The sequence below is a fragment of the Hippocampus guttulatus genome, chromosome 1 (assembly GCF_054856545.1).
Source record: "Hippocampus guttulatus isolate MCC_2025c chromosome 1, RoL_Hgut_1.0, whole genome shotgun sequence".
Taxonomy (NCBI): domain Eukaryota; kingdom Metazoa; phylum Chordata; class Actinopteri; order Syngnathiformes; family Syngnathidae; genus Hippocampus; species Hippocampus guttulatus.
The window spans coordinates 3,361,913-3,380,780 of NC_141261.1; the positions used below are offsets into that span (position 1 = coordinate 3,361,913).

The 18,868-nt window shown below is 42.6% G+C and overlaps 1 protein-coding gene and 1 long non-coding RNA gene across 4 annotated transcripts; one reads left to right on the top strand and one right to left on the bottom strand.

Annotated features, from left to right (window-relative positions):
* Positions 1–945: 945 nt before the first annotated feature.
* On the top strand, positions 946–1,678 carry LOC147210064 (uncharacterized). Of its 2 annotated transcripts, XR_015102922.1 has the most exons (3): positions 946–989; positions 1,410–1,466; positions 1,539–1,678. It is a non-coding gene; the product is annotated as an uncharacterized LOC147210064 (long non-coding RNA). The 2 variants fall into 2 exon arrangements; XR_015102921.1 differs by lacking the exon at positions 946–989 and having other exon boundaries at positions 1,387–1,466.
* A 2,001-nt stretch (positions 1,679–3,679) lies between these two features.
* npbwr2b (neuropeptides B/W receptor 2b) lies at positions 3,680–12,098 on the bottom strand. 2 transcript variants are annotated; one of them, XM_086103270.1, is made up of 3 exons: positions 11,954–12,098; positions 8,387–8,436; positions 3,680–8,300 (listed from the first exon to the last, which is right to left on the bottom strand). In XM_086103270.1, exon 3 carries the CDS (start codon positions 7,892–7,894, stop codon positions 6,875–6,877), a length of 1,020 nt encoding a protein of 339 aa, XP_085959396.1. In that variant the 5' UTR covers positions 7,895–8,300; positions 8,387–8,436; positions 11,954–12,098; the 3' UTR covers positions 3,680–6,874. The 2 variants fall into 2 exon arrangements, with proteins under 2 accessions (XP_085959396.1, XP_085959473.1); XM_086103347.1 differs by lacking the exon at positions 11,954–12,098 and having other exon boundaries at positions 8,387–8,609.
* Positions 12,099–18,868: the final 6,770 nt, after the last annotated feature.

Consider the following 18,868-nt stretch of genomic DNA (forward strand, 5'->3'; position numbering starts at 1 on the left):
AGTTACGTCCGCCTTTCCTCGATGTGAGCAACGTATCAGCCTAACATCAGTCAGTCAAGCGGACCCCTCATCGAAGTCGCACAACAGCAATCAGATTTTGGAAGTCGGTGCATACGCAACACGACCCATATCAGTCGGCGTCCCATCAATTTTCGAGAAAATGCAAGACTTTTAACTCATTTACACCCTTTGACGTATAAATACGTCAATTAGCGCAAAGCCGTTCCCTCCCCATGACGTATTAATACGTCAATCACGTGTTTTCATGGGGGAGGATGCAAGAGAGTCCGATGCAACTTCTCACCACAGGATTAGGCTTGACGGCAATGTTAAATAGCAAAAAAATGGCCATCGGGTGGCAGTGGTGCAAAAATCAACCAGGATCACGCCGCAGAAGTAGTAGAAAGGGCGTACAGTGAATGAGGGGCGTATGTGGATAGTGGATTGGAACATTAGCAACTAGCAACGATGGAGAAAAGGAAATAACTAACTAAAAATGATTTTTTTTCGGTATAAAAGCGTCCTCGAAACAAAACAACAAAGGAGATGGTGTTTGTGTGGAAGAGAAAATGACGCTTCGGTCACTAATCGAAAGCGGCACCCGTCAAACGAACGTCGGCCTGCACAAACATGGCGTGCTACACGCGGCCCGCATAGCTCACGCCGAGTTTCGAGTTCATCTGATGAAGATGAACTTGCTCCACGTCAGCGATCATTGCTTGGCAGAGCATTTTGTGCCTCCCGATGCCCCACATCGCCCACAAATCGTCTACCCGGCGACTTCCAGCGATGACGGCAAAGAGGCTGCATTGCTTCGCATGGCCGACGCCGGGCACACGTCAGCGATTCGTTGGAATCGTCTCGTAAAGACGACGGCGAAAACGATGAGTTGGAGAGTGATTTGGATCCCGATCTGTCGGACTAATACGTGCCTTCGGACATAACGGAAAGCAGCTGAGAGTCCTCGCCAGAGCCGCTGGAACGAGGAGGTAACTGCTGACTAGCTTGCAAGTTCCCATTCAAAACTTCATCACTTCTTATGCTACATTCTTACGCTACATTCCCCGCTATACTATGAAATTGCCAGTAACACTAATCATTTATGTACGGTTGATGCGTCTCGTAGATGTGGATGAAAGTATGCGCTGACTTGCATGTCGCCATAGGTTTAAAAAAAAAAAAACGGGACACATTTGGTCCGCTCAGCTCTGCTAAAACCACTAGTGTTAAATTCATATTCCATTTCATTTCAAATTGGATGCTGAGCAACTTGGAATGAATGGTGTAAATAGCGGTGTGCGAGCATGTATGTGTGTGTGTGAGAGATGTTGAAATGTAAGTGGAAAGCAATAATAAAAAAAATAGAAAAATAAAAGTGTGTTAATTGTACATACTTCTATACATTACAGATTGTCCAACCAGAAGCCAAAAGATGACGACTCCTCGCTTTGGTGGTGGAAAGAAAGGTAAATAAAATGATTGTACCTCACTCTGCAGCAAGATATATTTGCAACCTTTTATGTTTCTATAATTTATAGGTCGTGCATCTGGACGTGGTGGGATGAATCGATGGTGACAAACTGGATGGAAGCCAAAAACCATCTTCTCCACAGCTGCACTTTTGTTCATAGTTCAATAGTTTTGTTGTGTGCAAATAAATTATTTTGCTACAAAAACATTATTTGTAATGTTCTTATGTAGGAGGAACACATTATTGAGGTATTTGAGCTGCCACAAAAGCAAAAAATAGTGTAAAACTTGAAATGATGCTTGAAATGCATGCTTTTACAAAAAGCTCATTTTCTCTGGATTTCTGCAGAAAATCGGCCTTTTCCATAAAACTTAGCAGTTTTCTAATGCTGATTGCCAACGAACGGAGAAAGATAGAAACAAACTTTTTTTTCTGCTGAAAGAAGAGAGTCTCACCTTTCTTTTGACAGGTTGCATGTATATATAGCCATAGAACAGAAAATTCTGTGGGCCTTGCAAATCAGTCAAAATTCAGTAAAATGTGAGGGATTGAGGGGGTTGCTCCAGTGAAAAGGGGTGGTATTCAACGAGTTAAGTGTGCCTTTTGGTCGTGGAAATACAGTTTGTCGTCTGTGAGTACCTTCAGAAAAGGGCAACATTCAAAACATGTTTCTTCTTTTGAAGAAGTACTACCACACACGTGATTATGTGGAAAGCATAAACATGTGAGTGGAGTCTGCAGAGTCTTCACGCATAGCATTAATTAGCAATTTCGCCACCACTCATTAGCGGTGCGACCACCAGACCAAAGCAGCAATCATCATGTCATCTTTTGATCATGCACATGTGTAAGCAGCAATGGTGTTATGTAACCTCAAAACTAGAATGTTTACATTTGCAGGAGTCTTCATTATTCCCGAGGGGGCACCTTGTTTGTATTGGGTCTTGTATGCCTGCTGAAACTTTACTATAGACCACTTCACTGATTTATTTTATATTGATTTACAGTTGTTGTCGGTCTAATCTTGATTATCAAGAACGTTTTCATATGATATGTATCTTGTTCATTTGGTTTGAAAAATGTCCTTCATGTTAATATAAAATATTAACCTACCCGCCCGTGTCTTTAAATTACAATCCAAATGTCATTGTTGTCTGTTATTATTTAAATTGCACGGCATGTTAATTGTGATGTGTAGTGGTTCCGTGTTACATTAGTCATTCGGCTAAAAATGTGTTTCAAGACTAAATTGGCCACACACATTGCAGTTAGGATTAGTCATGGCAATACAGTATCATTGTTGACGTTCACGTGGACTCCGCGATCCTGAATGCAGCAGTCAACCACGATTACGCCCAACAGACCGCATCATGTGCCGTTGGTGCCCCTTAGTGGTCAAAGTGCAACATGCCTATTCTAATGACCGTCGTATGCACTGTATACTATTTAGAATAGGCAGAATACAATAGGTATATTGTAATACATTATCATATGGTATGCAACACACACACACACACACACACACACACACACACGCACACGCACACACACACACGCACACTAGTGTAGTCTGGTGTAGTGATTCCCACCCTGGTTGTTGTGGCACGTCACTGGACCTGGAAATGATACAATTACATTTGATTTCTCTGAAAATAGATACTCATCTTCTAATAGTATTTCATAATGAATAGTTGGCAGAAGGTCTTATTACCGTGTGTATCCACCTGTTGCCATTCATCCAAATGGAAGAGACCCAGATTTCACATTTGTGAGTTAATTGAAACAAGATCATATTTAGTTTTTGTGACTACCTGTTTGTTGTTCTTTTACAATGTAAAATTGCGGTTGGTAAACATGATTTGTGGTCAGCACAACTGCCCTAGTCTTGAGGTTAGGGTTCAACCTTCTAGCCCTCTTGTGTGGAGTTTTTATGTTCCCCTATGCTTTGGGTTTTCTCTGGCTTCTCTAGCTTCAACATTCCAAAAACATGCATGTCAGGTTTAATGAAGAAGCGAAATTGTCCAATGGGTTGAATGTGGGTGTGAAACGTTACTTGACTAGATTTTACTTGTCTAGAATTATTGTATGTTGTATATGTTAATTGCTCCATGTACAGCACTTTGTATACAGCGATGGCTGTTTGAAAGTGATCTATAAATACAGTTGAGTTGAGTATGTATGATTGATTTTCAGACATTTCACACGATCACCACCTTGAATTTAGCTTTATTGATGTCATTATTTGTGAGTTCATACATACAGTGCTATTTATTTAACTCTTTGCTGTATGTGGAAGAATACAAACACATGGTAACACTACAAAGTGAAAAAGAACAAGCACTTTTCTGTCAAGATTTTTTTTTGTGTAATGCATTTATAACAAGAGGAAGCAACAGCCGGTCGATAAGATTGAAACTGACCTTTTGCCAGCGGGTCACTAATTCATTCTGCCACTGTTTGGATCAGTGCTGATGAACATGACCTTGGGAATAACCCAAGCATCTATTTGGAGCACGACCTCACCTTCTTCTCCTTTTTTTTTTCCAACAAATGACAAACAACAACATGCATGCAGGTGATTCAATGTCTGCACCAGTCGGCTACTGTCCATCAATACATAAATATACCACAGGTCTAAACACAAACATTAAATTTGAGTTACAGAACAGGTAACAGATGAAACATCAATGAAGCAGTCATGTGAAATTATGCAACAATGGACCCATATCACATTCAACACGTCTATCCCATAAAAGAAAGCAAGACAAACTTGTTGCAAGTTGGAAGTGTTGCAAAGGCGAATTTTACAAAGTGACTGAATAATGATGTCAAGATAAAAACACAAAAAAGAATTCGCAGCAACCTTGATGAATTCAAAGTCCCTGCCACTGACTCACAAAGTGAAACAGCAAAGAATCTTTCATTTGAAACACTCAGACCCTTCAAGTCACTCATTATATTCCGTTTTCAATGGGAAACAGGCATGAAAGAAGCCATTCGAAAAAATCCCTTTTTAATCATTATATTTTTTAACCTTTATTTTTTTGCCTAGCAGATTCAACTTTAGTTAAAAAGACCAAACTGTATTGCGCATACAGTATTGCCTACATTTAATGATTCGGATGATTAGATTGAATGGCTAAAAAGACAGAAACTTTTAACACCAAATAGGATAAAATGAAAACTTTTTGACCTCCTTACACTAATAATACTGAAAAGTCAGACACTTTTCACAAGAGGAACAAATTGAATTTTTGAAGTTGTCCTTCAAAAAATATGGTCCGAAAGGAAATCTATGAGAAGAAAAGAAAGATTAAAATGCTTTTTGCTACTTTCTCAAATGTTGACTCACACGTCACACAAACAATTGCGATCCTCCAATTTTGTTGAGAAACGGGTTGTCCATTAGAGAGGACTATATGCATAGAGCAGTTGAGACTCAGAGTGTCTGTAGTAACACTAAATAAAAATAGATAGGGTAAAATTTTGATCGGAATCGAAACACATTTAAAAATGCAAAATGAATATTTTCAAATCAACTAGTTGCAAATTTTTCTTTATCTTTTTTATTTGTATTTGTTTATTTCGAAGGCAGTATGTTCAGTTCGTTGAATTCAATACAGTACAGCCTGCAAGTGTTAATGGGATTGAATAAATGCAATAATCACTGATGATGTAGCAGTACACTCCCCTGTGTGTGGTCCGCTTAGGATCGGTTCCCACTTAGTGATGGTGTGTATGTGGGTTTGAATGGTTGTTCGTCTCCATATGTGCCCTGCGACTGACTGGGGCTGAAGTCAACTGGGATAGCCGCCAACAAACCCTGTGACCCTCGACAGCAGGAGTCACCAGACTTTTTGAAACTGAGAGTTACTTCTTGGGTGCTGATTAAAACAGAGGGCTACTAGATAAATGTACACATCTGAAAATTATTACGAATTCACAATACTCATGTATGTGAAGACACTGATCGCGTTAATGCTTTAGTTAGGAGCCAGATAAATATCAAGAGGCTCTCTTAATCTCTGCCAGTGTTTATATTTTCAAATGATTACTTCTACACCATTCTTAGAAAATGTCAATGTCCCGTGACTGGTGAACCTCTTTAGAGCAGGCCCGCGGGTTACTGATGTGATGTTCGGCGTCTATATGGTGCCCGTGGGCAACACATTGGTGACCCCTGCTCTAGAGTTTAAGCAATGTTGAAAATGGATGGATGGATGAAATATTGAACTGTGGTTCATAAAGTACAAAAGTAAAATCCATTTTTCTTTGAGTACTGTATTGCTTTTTATATGTGTGTCAGGTTTTTTTTTTTCCCCACCGCGGGCCTTTTAAAGGAAAAAGAAATTATGGTTTGGTGACAAGGTATGACTGTGTAATGAGCGTCTATAGTTGCCAGGGGGCGACGAAAGCACACAAACATAAATTAGACCGAAACCATCTTAAGGTAGCAGGCCCACTGGCCCGTGTTTGTGTAATTTCAGGCCCGAAGCAACACGAGTCAATCGGCGGATTTTTTATTTTTTTTTGCAAAAGACATCACGTCAACAGCATTCAGCATGAACACGAATACGATAACAAAGACTCTAAGGAACTCCGCCAATTGTCTCTGTTAATGCACGTGGAGATTTGTGAAGGAATACCATATTAATACTAAAAGGGAGTCTCAAATTTTGCTCAGTGAGAACAAACGGTTGTGGATCAACTTTCCACTGTTCCACAAGACAATGGCACACATCATTTTGTACTTTTCAAACACTTCATGAATTAAACAATCATGCTAATGTTCTCGCTGTGCTTGTGTGGGTTTCCAGCAGGTACTGTGTCTTCCTTCCACATTACACAAGACTTAAATTGGCCGCAGTTGTGATTGTGAGTGTGAATGCTTGTTTTTCTAATGTGCCTTCTGATCGGCTTGGGACCATTCCAAGATGTAGCCCACCTCTTGCTCAAAGTCAGCCAAGATAAGTTCCAGCTTACCTGTGACTCTAATTAACTTTTATTTCAATATGATGTGTCAAAACAACACTTAAAACATCTTAGTGGACAATCAGTTTACCTATGAACAAATTTATGATTATACATATTAGTGTTGAAAACCCGTATTTTTTTTAAAATACATGTGACTGCAACAACAAACTTTAACATTTTCACGTTTGAAATATTTAGTTGATATCAGCACTTGACTCTTTGTTGATTTATTTTTTCCAGGTCATTGGCTAATGCCACACAAAATGGTGGTGGACATAATTTTGTTCGTGGAAACAACTACACCAAACATTGAGATGTCCACACTTGTTTGTTTGTTTTTTTTCTGGTGTCGCTTGAACAAATGTACCATTTTTTATTTTATTTTAGTTTATTTTATTTTATTTTTTACTTTCTCTGGAGTGGCTGCTCTCACGCAGGCCGACATTCCAGCATCTTCTTGAAGGCCTTCCTAAAACTGTCATCCAGAAAGGCGTAAAGAAACGGGTTTAGGCAGGAGTTGGCGTAGCTGAGGCTGGTGATGAAGTAGGAGATCCCAATGAGCAGCGGTGTGGTCCTCAAGTCGGTGGTCAGGGCCACAATGGTGCTGAGGTGGAACGGCGTCCAGCAGAACAAGCAGACGGCCAACACGATGAAGACCATGATGGTGACTTTCTTTTTGGCTTTGTCCAACGCTTTGGCGTTGCTGTTGAGGCGCATGTTCCTCAGCTTGTAGAGCATCAAGGTGTACAAGATGCAAATGGTGGACACGGGAATGGCGAAGCCCAAGATGAGGGTGTAGATCCGACTGGCTTTGAACCACGAGCTCTCTGGTGCGGGGAAGCTGAGCACGCAGCTCTTCCTGCCATCGTTGGGGTCGATGAAGACGCCGGCGAAAATGCTGAACGGCATCACGATGAGGATGACGAGAACCCACACGCACAAGGAGATAATCTTGGCTGCCCGGTAGGTGCGGTACGGCATGCGCTTGGACCTCACTGTGGCCAGGACCACCAGGTAGCGGTCCACGCTCATCACAGTCAGGAAGTAGATACTGGAAAAGATGTTATAGTGGTCGATGCTGAGGATGATTTTGCACAAAACCTCCCCGAAAGGCCAGTAATGCAGCAGGTGCTCGGCGATGCTGATCGGGAGCACCAACGTGAACAAGTCGTCGGCGATGGCCAGGTTGAGGATGAACATATTGGTGACCGTCTTCATCTTGGGAGCTTTGAGGATCACGTAGATGACGGCCGTGTTGCCGGTCAGGCCCACGGCACAGATGACCGAGTAGATGACGGGCAAGATGACGTAGAGGTCAGCGTAGAAGTAGAACTCGGACGGAGGCGTGCAGTTCAGATCGGTGCGGTTGCCCGAGGAGAGACCGTAGAAGTCAACAGAGTCGTCGCACAGTGGCGGCGCAAAGACGCCAGCCTCAGACACGTTCTCCATGTTTTGGACGGGAACCCAAGAGTCCCTAATGAGTCATATCAAGGACGTGTCTGAATATTTCCAGGGCAACGCATTCATGCACACTTGAAGATAAAGATGGATCTCAAACAAGTCTAGGTGTGAGGAGTGGACATCTAGATCCTTATGTATGTCTTGACTGTCCAGCTACTGTTGGAATTCTTTTGGAATGAACAAAAAAGTCTTCTTGGAGTTCAAATCAACAAAGATCCTGTCATTTTTCCTCCACGGGCGCTTCTTTGGGTGTGAATCCACTTGTATTCTTTTAACATCAAAGCCCTTAAGCCTTGCTTTCTCTGAATCTCTTCTGTCTCCAGGAAGTGTCCCTTCAAAAGCTGTACGGTGCTCCTCTAGGTGGGCCCCGCTCCCTCCTTCTCCTTTGAGCACCCTGGAGACAAAGCGGTTTTGAGAGGAACATGTTCAAAATATTGTACAGACAATCTGATTTCAAATAATGAAACCATTATAATTTACCTTCAGTAACGAGCTCCAGCGTAAGAGAGGAACAATCCCTTGAGCAGCAGCTGAAAAATGTAAAAATAGCAAGCAAAATGCCTTACGTCATATTTCTAAATAAACTATAAGATGCTTATGAAGAAGTGCAAGGAGGAGAATTCAGCCACGGTAGCATTCTGCCTCTTCACTCCTCCCTCGACTCCTCAGCCACTCCTCGCAATAGCATTTGTTGAATGTGCTCTCCCACTCTCTCATTCTCCCTCTCCCTTTCCCCTCTCTCTCTCTCTCTCTCTCTCTCTCTCTCTCAGTGGCATGTGGTCCAAGCATGTGTTGGGCTTTAATTTGGGTAGTTTTATTTCCATTTATTATTATTATTATTTTTTTATAATGTGGTGATTTCCCTCAATAACGGTTGGGAGGAGTGATCCCATTGATTCTGACACTCACATGGTTGGCATCTTCCCCGGGGCCTCTGCACGGTTAGACGTGCCCTGAACAACTCATCAGGAGGCATCCTAAACTGATGCCCAAGCTAACCCGCATCGGGCTCCTCCGGAACAAGATTCTTGATTGTGACGTTCTCACCTTGCTTGTTCCATGAGCATCTCCATTCAGACATCACCCGCAGCTCAAGCCAACGGGTGAGTGCGGGAACCTGCATTAACTCGTAAATCGTACTTCACCACGTCAGGGCGGTGCACCGTTCACATCCTTGAACTGGAGAGGGAATGCCACCCTTTCCTGGGTGCAGCCATAGTCTCAGATTAGGAAGTGATCCCTCGCTGCAGTCAATTTATTCATCCCAGTGAAAGTCAAAGAGCGCAGTCTGATGAAGCCAACAGAAAGACTTTGCTTGGGCAGACGATCAGAAGTGTTCAACCCACAGCATCCTAAGTCGAGGTCTGTAGTGCCCCATCTGCACCATCCATCCATCCATCCATTTTCCGAACCGCTTGATCCTCACTAGGGTCGCGGGGGGTGCTGGAGACTATCCCAGCCGTCTCCGGGCAGTAGGCGGGGGACACCCTGAATCAGTCGCCAGCCAATCGCAGGGCACACAGAGACGAACAACCATCCACGCCCACACTCACACCTAGGGACAATTTAGAGCATCCAATCAGCCTGCCATGCATGTTTTTGGAATGTGGGAGGAAACCGGAGCACCCGGAGAAAACCCACGCAGGCCCGGGGAGAACATGCAAACTCCACACAGGGAGGCCGGAGCTGGAATCGAACCCGGTACCTCTGCACTGTGAAGCCGACGTGCTAACCACAGGACTACCAGGCCGCCCCCATCTGCACCACATACACTCAAATGGTCCATCACATCCGCTGACTAAAAGTTGTTCTCCGTGGCATTACCAAACTCCACCCAGGCCTAAATGTTTAGACACCACCAAATCCACATTCCAATTGAAAAAAAAAGGAAGAAGACTTTTCAGACTGCTCTTCCACCAACACTTTTGGGAAACTCTTTCTGACAGAATCACCATTTCAAACAGTTGGCAGGTTGTGACTGAGAAGTCTAATTCCAAAATAAATGAAAGACGAGTATGCATTTCCAACATTTGACAAGATAATTAATTCCATCAAATGACAAGGCACAGAAAACATCATCTGTCCAAATGAGACTCTTTGAATACTGATTGGCTTCTATTAATCTCAGCCTGAAGATAAACACAAGAGAAAACAATCATCTTCGTGATCCAATGCGGTGGTTACTGAAGACACGAACAGGTTTTTTTTTTAATTCTCAGTCATATTGTGCAGTTGTGGAAAAGTCATACATGTAACTCCAAATGGTGTTATTTCCAAAAACCTGTAGCTATAATACAGTCATCAGAGTGAGGTTTCAGTTTTTAGCAACGCTGTTGTCATGGAAACATGTCCTGAAACATGCAGAGAGTGTGTCGCCTCTCCTCAGTGTAAAGCACCATTCCTAAACATGACATTTCCTTCAGCGCCTGCACACTCACATCGTACTTTGAAAGTCAACAAGGACCTGGAAAAAGAAATTAGAGAGATTCTTTCAGGTCAACTGACCACTGCTCATCTCCATTCTGGCGGTTGCCTTTTTGAATATTTTAAAACGCCTTAAACCCAGTGGATTCTCTTCACTAGGAATTTTATTCAAAGGAATAACGACAATATAGAGAGAATATTGGATCGTAAAAACATCCCCGGGTCCCTCCTCTGAGCTGAGTCCATATTGTTTGTGTGCTTCAACCTTCAACATCAACCTTCAACCAAAAACAGCAAACACCCACTCATTCACAGTTGAATTGCGCTCAGATTTCCAACTTTCTGCCGTCACTTTAAGCCAGTCTTGTCATTCCTATACGGATCAGTACTCTCATCCGCATCGATTTTTGGGGACAGATACATGTGTCAAAATTACAACATAACACATCTTACTAAAATATTGCTCGGGTGCAAAGTTTAACAATTCAAAAGATATCACACTGATCCTGATTTAAAAAATAACACGATGCCAGATGATATTGTTTTAGTCGAGTGTTTTAAAAAAAGTTGCTGATGACTGACCATAGCAAAAAAAAAAAAAACTTTTTCACCATTGTGTGCACCGCATGACTTAGGTCGAAAGGTGAAAATAAAATCCCCCATCCACAACGTTTCGTAAGTAAACAGTCTTCTCATGACTTGTAAATGACTAACGCAATACGAAACTGCCTGGTCCTTACCACCTCATTTAAATACCCTTCGTCACACCTTTCAAACTCAAGGCCCGGGGGCCAGATCCGGCCCGCCAGGTCATTTTATGTGGCCCGCGAAAGCAAATCATGTGTGTCAACTTGCTAAAATCTGTACCGAAATATCAAATTGTCATGTGAAATAAATGACGTTGAGATTTTGCAATCATTTTGTTATCCTGTTTACACTCACTTGAACAATAATTGAACAAACTATTACAATTGACTTGAATGATCAAAACTAGTAATCTATTCATTTGTGGTGTACAAATGATAATTTTGTGGTTTCACTGTCATAACGGCCCTCTGAGGGAAGGCGTAACTCCAAATTGGCCCGTGACTAAAATGAGTTTGACAGCCCCGCTCTACGTGAATAAACCTAGAAACCAACAGCACAATTTATGACAATGCATTTGAGAATTTAAAAGCGGTTAGAAGGATGACGTGGATAGTTTTACGGTGACATCTCTGATACCAGCCCATAAAGCTCAGATGATCGTCCATTAGCACATGAAAAGACTTCCCGGGAAAACAAACAATCCTCAGAATCAGACTTTAGCCCGCCAATGTCTGTAAAACACTCAATGACACCACTAGAGAAATACTGTGACACGAGCTGCCCTCCAGAACTGTAGATTGATGCGAAAAGCCCGATAGGACCATTGGTCACCGGTAGTGGCTGGTGTGGAATAATAATCCGTGTTATCCAACCGTGGAGACAAAGATGAATATTTGAAAACCAAAAGAGCTTGCGCAGTTTATTGTTTTTTGTTGCCAAAAAGGTCAGATAAGAGACATTGTATCAAGCAGATGAAGTCTCCTGCTCGGATCTTTATCCGCGCCCACATGCAAATGTATCAGAACAAAAACTCACCACAGGGAAACCCAGCCGAATGCATCGAGATATTAAAAATAACACGTGAGGACATTTTAGCTGAGATAGAATACCAACGCAGCCATCTTCTTTTCTTCCTGAAATACATGAACAGCGGATAAGTCGACACAACAGCAGTGGCGGTTCTGGGGGGGGGGGGGGGGCAACGGGGGCCAGTGCCCCTGTAGCACCGATTCTGCCCCCCCCCCCCTGTGGCCCCCCCTCCGAGCGCAGATCACGCAGTCGTGCCGAGTCGCCGACGCGAAAGGTGGAACCAAAGTGCGTGATTTAACATTCTAGTCGGACCCTTTAGTGCGCTGCGCCATTTAAAAATGAGCGGGAAAATGAGAAGCAGTCCGCAGAGAAGGAAATTACCACGACACGAGTGCTATTTGCGTGTGCGCGCGTGTGTGCGTGTGCGCGCGCGTGTGTGTGTGTGTGTGCGCGCGTGTTTGTGTGTGCGAGTGTGTGTGTGTGTGTGCGTGTGTGCGTGTGCGCGCGCATGTGTGTGTGTGTGCGCGCGTGTTTGTGTGTGCGAGTGTGTGTGTGTGTGTGTGCGTGCGCGTGTTTGTGTGTGTGTGTGTGTGTGCGCGCGCGTGTGTGTGTGTGTGTGTAACTTTTTTAGTCTCCCTTTTTATTTTAATTTTTATTTAACAGGATCAATATATAAGACATTGCCTTTTAAAATTTGGATAATTATATGCATGTAAAACATCTAGCTCCAGTGTATTTGCAATTTTTGTCCCCGGCAGGCTGGTACCATATCATTCCCTGGCTTGAATATTCTCAACAGACGTATTGTTACGCTTGCAGACATTTTAGCCCTCCTAATACTGTTTTTTTCTCATCACTGTAATGTTATGACTACAATTTCAAAGTCTGAAGAAATAAAAAGTCAAATAAGATTTCGAATCTGTCTTTTTAGCCCTGGGTTGAATGTGCCCCCCCATCAAAACCCCTGGCCCCAGCCCGGCCCCCTCAGTGAAATTGATCCAGAACCGCCCCTGCACAACAGAGTTCAAATGGCAGTTTTTTTGTGCTCAGATCTCACTGGTTTATTTTTACGTACCGTCTCTACTTGGTTTCCTTTCTTTCTTTCATTTGTTTTTATTTATTTATTTGTTTTTTGAGTCATGCAGTCTGCAGGTTGATATGTGTGGAAAAGGTTTCTCCTTGTCATTTTTTGTTTTTACATCAAACAAACGTAGCATTTGAACAGGTGTTTGTCGTCTTTTTATATCTGCCGAATAATTTGGCACTTTACCAGGTGCTGGCACTTCCAAGTCAGGCATATGGGTGTTATATCTTTGTAATCTAATGACGCCAAGTGTTACTCTGCTACAATTAACTACGATATGAGGGGCAAGGAGCACAACAAAAATTAGTTTTGCTGGAATAACATTTTGTCATAAGATTGCATGACGAACCTACTTGCTGGTTGAGATGAAGGCCGAGCTATGATGCTAATTTTCGAACATGGCCATTAAAAAAAATAAAAGCGTAATCTAGTCTCTTTAATCATGACCTTTCATCAAACATTTTGTTTGTTTTTGACGACACTCAGTTTGGCACTGGTCAGTCTCAAACGGTTGTTGTCAACTATTCAAAATTCATGTTTTTCTTTGATTCTGATTCTGATTAAAGAGAACCAAATGGAAAATATGAATTGAAATATGATCAATTGTGAATTATTACATGCTGCTTCTGGCAGCACAAAACCTTCAAATGATGATTCTTGACTTTGTCGTTTAATTATAGGGGCATTACTGTATACTATACTAAGTAGTCTCCTTTTTATTACTACAGTATACAAATTGCCAAGATGGTAATTTTGTACGGTACTCGAGCGGTGCCCTATTGGGTTTTTGTTTTTTGTTTTTTTTGTTTCATTTTTGGCCAATGTACCTGGTGTCTCTGTTTAAATGCCAGCCCGAGTTTTTCAACTGATCTTTTTTTTTTTTTTGAGCAATCTTTGATTACGTCGCCTAAGTAGAAACCAATTGATTTTGAAACATGGACAACTCAAGGTGGCCATGGCACCTCCTGTCCAAAGTCACATAATTTGCAGCAACGCACAATGTAACACATATAATCACTTAGGACACACAATTATACACACACACACACACGCACGCACACACACACACACACACACACACACACACACACACACACACACACACACACACACACACACCCTTAGGCTTTCAGGCTACAAATGTGTGTGTTCAGGCTACAAATGTGTGTTATCTATGGCTTGTTGAGACTCCATTAAAGGCCACAGTAATTGACTTGCTGCTGAGAGACATTCAGAGGTGAAAGGAATGAATGAGGTGAGAATCCCCCCAACCCCCACTATGCATCAACAATGAGTATACCATGTCTCCAAACACAACTGCCTCCTTGCCTCACTTTGTAAGGCTGAGTTATCAACCAAAATTTGAGGGGAGAAATACGTAACATGAAATTTAGAATGTTGCAACTTTTATTCAAATCAATATTTGGAAAAAAGGGAAAAAATGTAAAGTCAAACACTGCAGTGCCTCAACTGAGATTTGAACACAAAACCTTTCAGCTCTGAGGTTGATGTCTTCCTCAGTTTTCAGCTGTGCTTCAGAAGATTTTGTAATCTGGCATGATCTAATGTCTATTAAGATGTACCGGGCTGTATAAATGAGCTCACATTTTGCTCTGTCCTCCCCGCTGCTTATGGCTTGTGATAGAGAGAGTTACCGACTTGGTTCACATTAGAGTCCAATTCCAGCACATTAGGTTTTTCACTTCAGAGCCCACTTAAGACCAGATCATGGCCGGCTCGCTCTGGCAATCTAATTTCCCAAAGTCTGCCAGCATCCAATCATCACAAATCTACTTAGATTCTGATAAATGAGAGCAATAAAAGTGACAGACAAAAGCCAGTCACAAGAAGGAGTCATGCCATATAACCCATAAAATCCTTTCAACACATACATGGGAACATTTGACCTCTCCCACAACATTTTTTAAAGTGTGCAAGATTTAGATGCAGAAAAATCCATTTGCAATGCTCTCAGGATAGGTTAAATGAAGCAAATTATGGCTTTTAATCAGGTGCTGGTTTCAGCTAACTTTATGGAGTAGTCGTGAGTCGTCGATTCGGTTTTTGTAAATCAATAATATGTTTGTCTTCCGACAACATTTCCTCTTCCATCACTTCAAACTTCCTTTTGCGATTGCAGTGCTCTCCCAAACTTTCCACAGTAAAAACCATCAGTGCTACCTAATTCCCAAGCCCTCAGTTTGATACTGCGGTTCCCACCATTTTACACCTGTGCTAAAAGCGTGCGTGAGAGTGAGTGAACAAACAACTTTGGACCCAAGATTTGGGATTTTAATACCGTAAATCAGGTATGTGATTTAGGTTAGTTTGTAAAATAATGAGAAGAATGTCTCCCACAGTTATATTTTTAAAAACAGTGTTTTATTTGATACCTCAGATATATAATTTACATTTGTCAATTAATGTTAGTATTGGATATATACATGTATATTTCCCCTTCACACATCAGTATAGGTCCAAACTCAACTCAACTCAACTGCATTTATAGAGTACTTTCGAACAGCCATCGCTGCATACAAAGTGCTATACAATAAACAGTAAAACCAATCGGTAACAAAGACGGTAGAAAGCACAGAACAGTAAAACCAAGAACAAATCTAAGTAATGCTGAGTCGAATGCCAAAGAATACAAGTGAGTTTTGAGGTGTGTTTTGAAGATGGGCAGCGAGGAGGCTTGCCAAATGGTCAGTGGGAGGTCATTCCAGAGAGAGGGACCAGCAACAGAAAAGGCTTGATCCCCTCTGAGCCTCAGTTTAGTTCTTGGTACTTCTAATAATGTCTGGTCCGCAGACCTGAGGCGCCGGGCAGGTGCGTAGGGGCGGATGAGCTCAGGACTAATGGAGGACTGGCTGACTCCAAAGTAAACTATTCTTGTCCACAGTCTTGTCACATCCCGCCTTGATTACTGCAACGCTCTCCTCTTCGGCCTACCTCAAAAGTCCCTTCATAAAATCCAGCTGGTCCAAAACGCCTCTGCTCGCATCATCACAAAAACATCTTCCCAGCAGCACATCACCCCCGTTCTCCAACAGCTTCACTGGCTCCCTGTTCAACATCGCATCAATTACAAACTGCTTCTATATACATATATGGCCATCCACAACCTGGCCCCTCCTTACCTATCCGACCTTCTCCAGGTGCATATCCCCTCTCGCTCCCTCAGATCCTCGTCCTCCCTCCGCCTGTCAGTGCCCCCTGCCCGACTGAGCACCATGGGAGCCAGAGCCTTCAGTCACGCTGCTCCAAAGCTCTGGAACAACCTACCTCCGGACCTCCAAAACTGCACACCTCTTTCCACTTTCAAGTCCCGTCTAAAAACACACCTGTTCAGGATTGCCTACAACACATAGCTCTTCCATTTCCTATGTTTTTATGATTTTATGATTTTATGTCCTGTTTTTATATAATATCTCGTTTACTAATTTTTACATTGTATTTTCTTATTGTCTGTACAGTGTCCTTGGGTGGCATGAAAGGCGCTTTTAAATAAAATGCATTATTATTATTATTATAAAGGGCATTGCAGTAATCGAGCCGGGATGTGACAAAGGCATGAATTACTGTCTCAAAGTGTTCACTAGAGAGGAGAGGTTTTACTTTGGCCAGCTGTATAAGGTGAAAGAAGCTGGATTTAACAACGGCACCAATTTGCCGGTCAAGTTTGAAATCACTGTCCAGTTTAAGGCCCAAGTTTGAGACTGTTGACTTAAGATAAGGAGACAGGGGGCCCAAGTATACAGGATGGGATGTACAAGGGCCGCTGGGACCAAACAAGATCACTTCTGTTTTCTTTTCATTGAAATTCAAGAAATTTTGTGCCATCCAGGTTTTGATTTCTTCCTGGCAGGATAGAAGTGGCCTCAATGAGAAGGCGTCTTTTTTGCTCAGTGGGACATAGATTTAGCAGTCATCTGCATAGCAGTGGAAGGGAATACCATGTTTCCTTAAGATGGAACCCAATGGGAGCAGATACAGCAAGAACAGCAGAGGCCCCAGAATTGAGCCCTGTGGAACACCACATGACAGGGGAGCAGTGCGTGACTCAGAGCAGCCAAGGCTGACACAAAAGGTTCTGTCAGCTAAATAGGACCTAAACCACTCAAGAGCACTGCCACCAATGCCCACCAAGTGCTGCAAACGAGTCAGCAGAATACAGTGATCCACTGTGTCAAATGCTGCAGTTAAGTCCAATAAAACTACACACACGTGGTCTCCAGTGTCTTTTGCCAGGAGGATGTCATTAGAAACGCGTAACAGGGCTGACTCTGTGCTATGCATCGTCTTGAAACCTGACTGGAAGACCTCCAAGAGGTTATGTTCATCCAAGAAAAATTTCAACTGCATGTGCACCACTTTTTCCAGAATTTTTGAGATGAAAGGCAGTTTGGAAATGGGCCTGAAACTTGACAGCACATCTGGATCAAGACCAGGTTTCTTGATCAAGGGTTGGACCACAGCATGTTTAAACTGTTGGGGAACTATACCAGAAGAGAGGCTGCTGTTGATGATGTCCAAGACCGATGCACCAACACTCGGGAGAACCTCCTGAAGGAAATGCGGGGGAAGGGAGTCGCAGGGGGAGCCAGATTGCTTCGTCTGGCGAACTACATCCCCCAAAAGCGTCAAGGACACAGTTTCAAGAGAATTTAGCACAGCTGAACACGGAACATGGACAGAGGGGTCAGGTGCGGTATTTGAGACCGGAGTCCTAGCTGTAGAGACCTTATCAATGAAGAACTGAAGGAATCTGTTGCACATCTCGGGTGAAGAATCCGAGCAAGTAGGCAGAGGGGGTTTGAGTACAGAATCTATCGTTTTAAATAGTGCGCGTGGGTTGTGACGGTTCGCTTGAACAAGGTCCGACAGATACCAAAACCAGGATGGCACGGCATGATGAGTTGAACCAAGAGGTGAGTTCCTCTGTGTTAGACGAGGGTACGCAAAGGTTATTAAAGGCATCAGCATTACCTCTCTGAGCTCATCCACCCCTACACACCTGCCCGGGGCCTCAGGTCTGCGGACCAGACATTATTAGAAGTACCAAGAACTAAACTGAGGCTCAGAGGGGATCGAGCCTTTTCTGTTGCTGGTCCCTCTCTCTGGAATGACCTCCCACTGAACATTCGGCGAGCCTCCTCGCTGCCCATCTTCAAATCCCTCCTCAAAACTCACTTGTATTCTTTGGCATTCGACTCAGCATGACTTAGATTTGTTCTTGGTTTTACTGTTCGGTGCTTTCTACCGTCTTTGTTACCGATTTGTTTTACTGTTTATTATATATGTTAAATTGCTCCATGTACCGCACTTTGTATGCAGCGATGGCTGTTCGAAAGTGCTCTATAAATACAATTGAATAGAATTTAATTGAATTGAATCAGAGAACCGACTAGCAGTGCGAGGGTTAAAAATTCGGCGTTTGCAACTAGGAGCGGCAGATTTTACAGCAGCATGTGATAAGACTACGTCAAATAAAACTGCCATGTGATCAGAAATCCCATTTTCAAGGATTTCCAGATTTGACACCGGTAGACCATAAGCAAGGACAAGGTCTAAAATATGTTTGTTTGTTTGTTTGTTTGTTTATTGAACATAAAACATATATACAGTAATAATTTGACAGAAAATAAGGTAGATAAAAAAAAGTAAAAAGAAAGAAATCGATCTTCATTCAACACAGTTATTATGTTCAAGGGAGTAGGAAGAAGTAAAAAACTTATCTAGTCCTACACATGTCCTTGTTCATGTGTCGGGCTGGTCACATATTGCACGAAATTAAAAGAGTCGATAAGTCTTAAGAAGTCCTTTGCTAGTGTTTT

What these genes read in the sequence shown, in the direction of transcription:
- npbwr2b (XM_086103270.1), bottom strand. Translation starts at nt 7,894, where the DNA reads ATGGAGAACGTGTCTGAGGCTGGCGTCTTTGCGCCGCCACTGTGCGAC.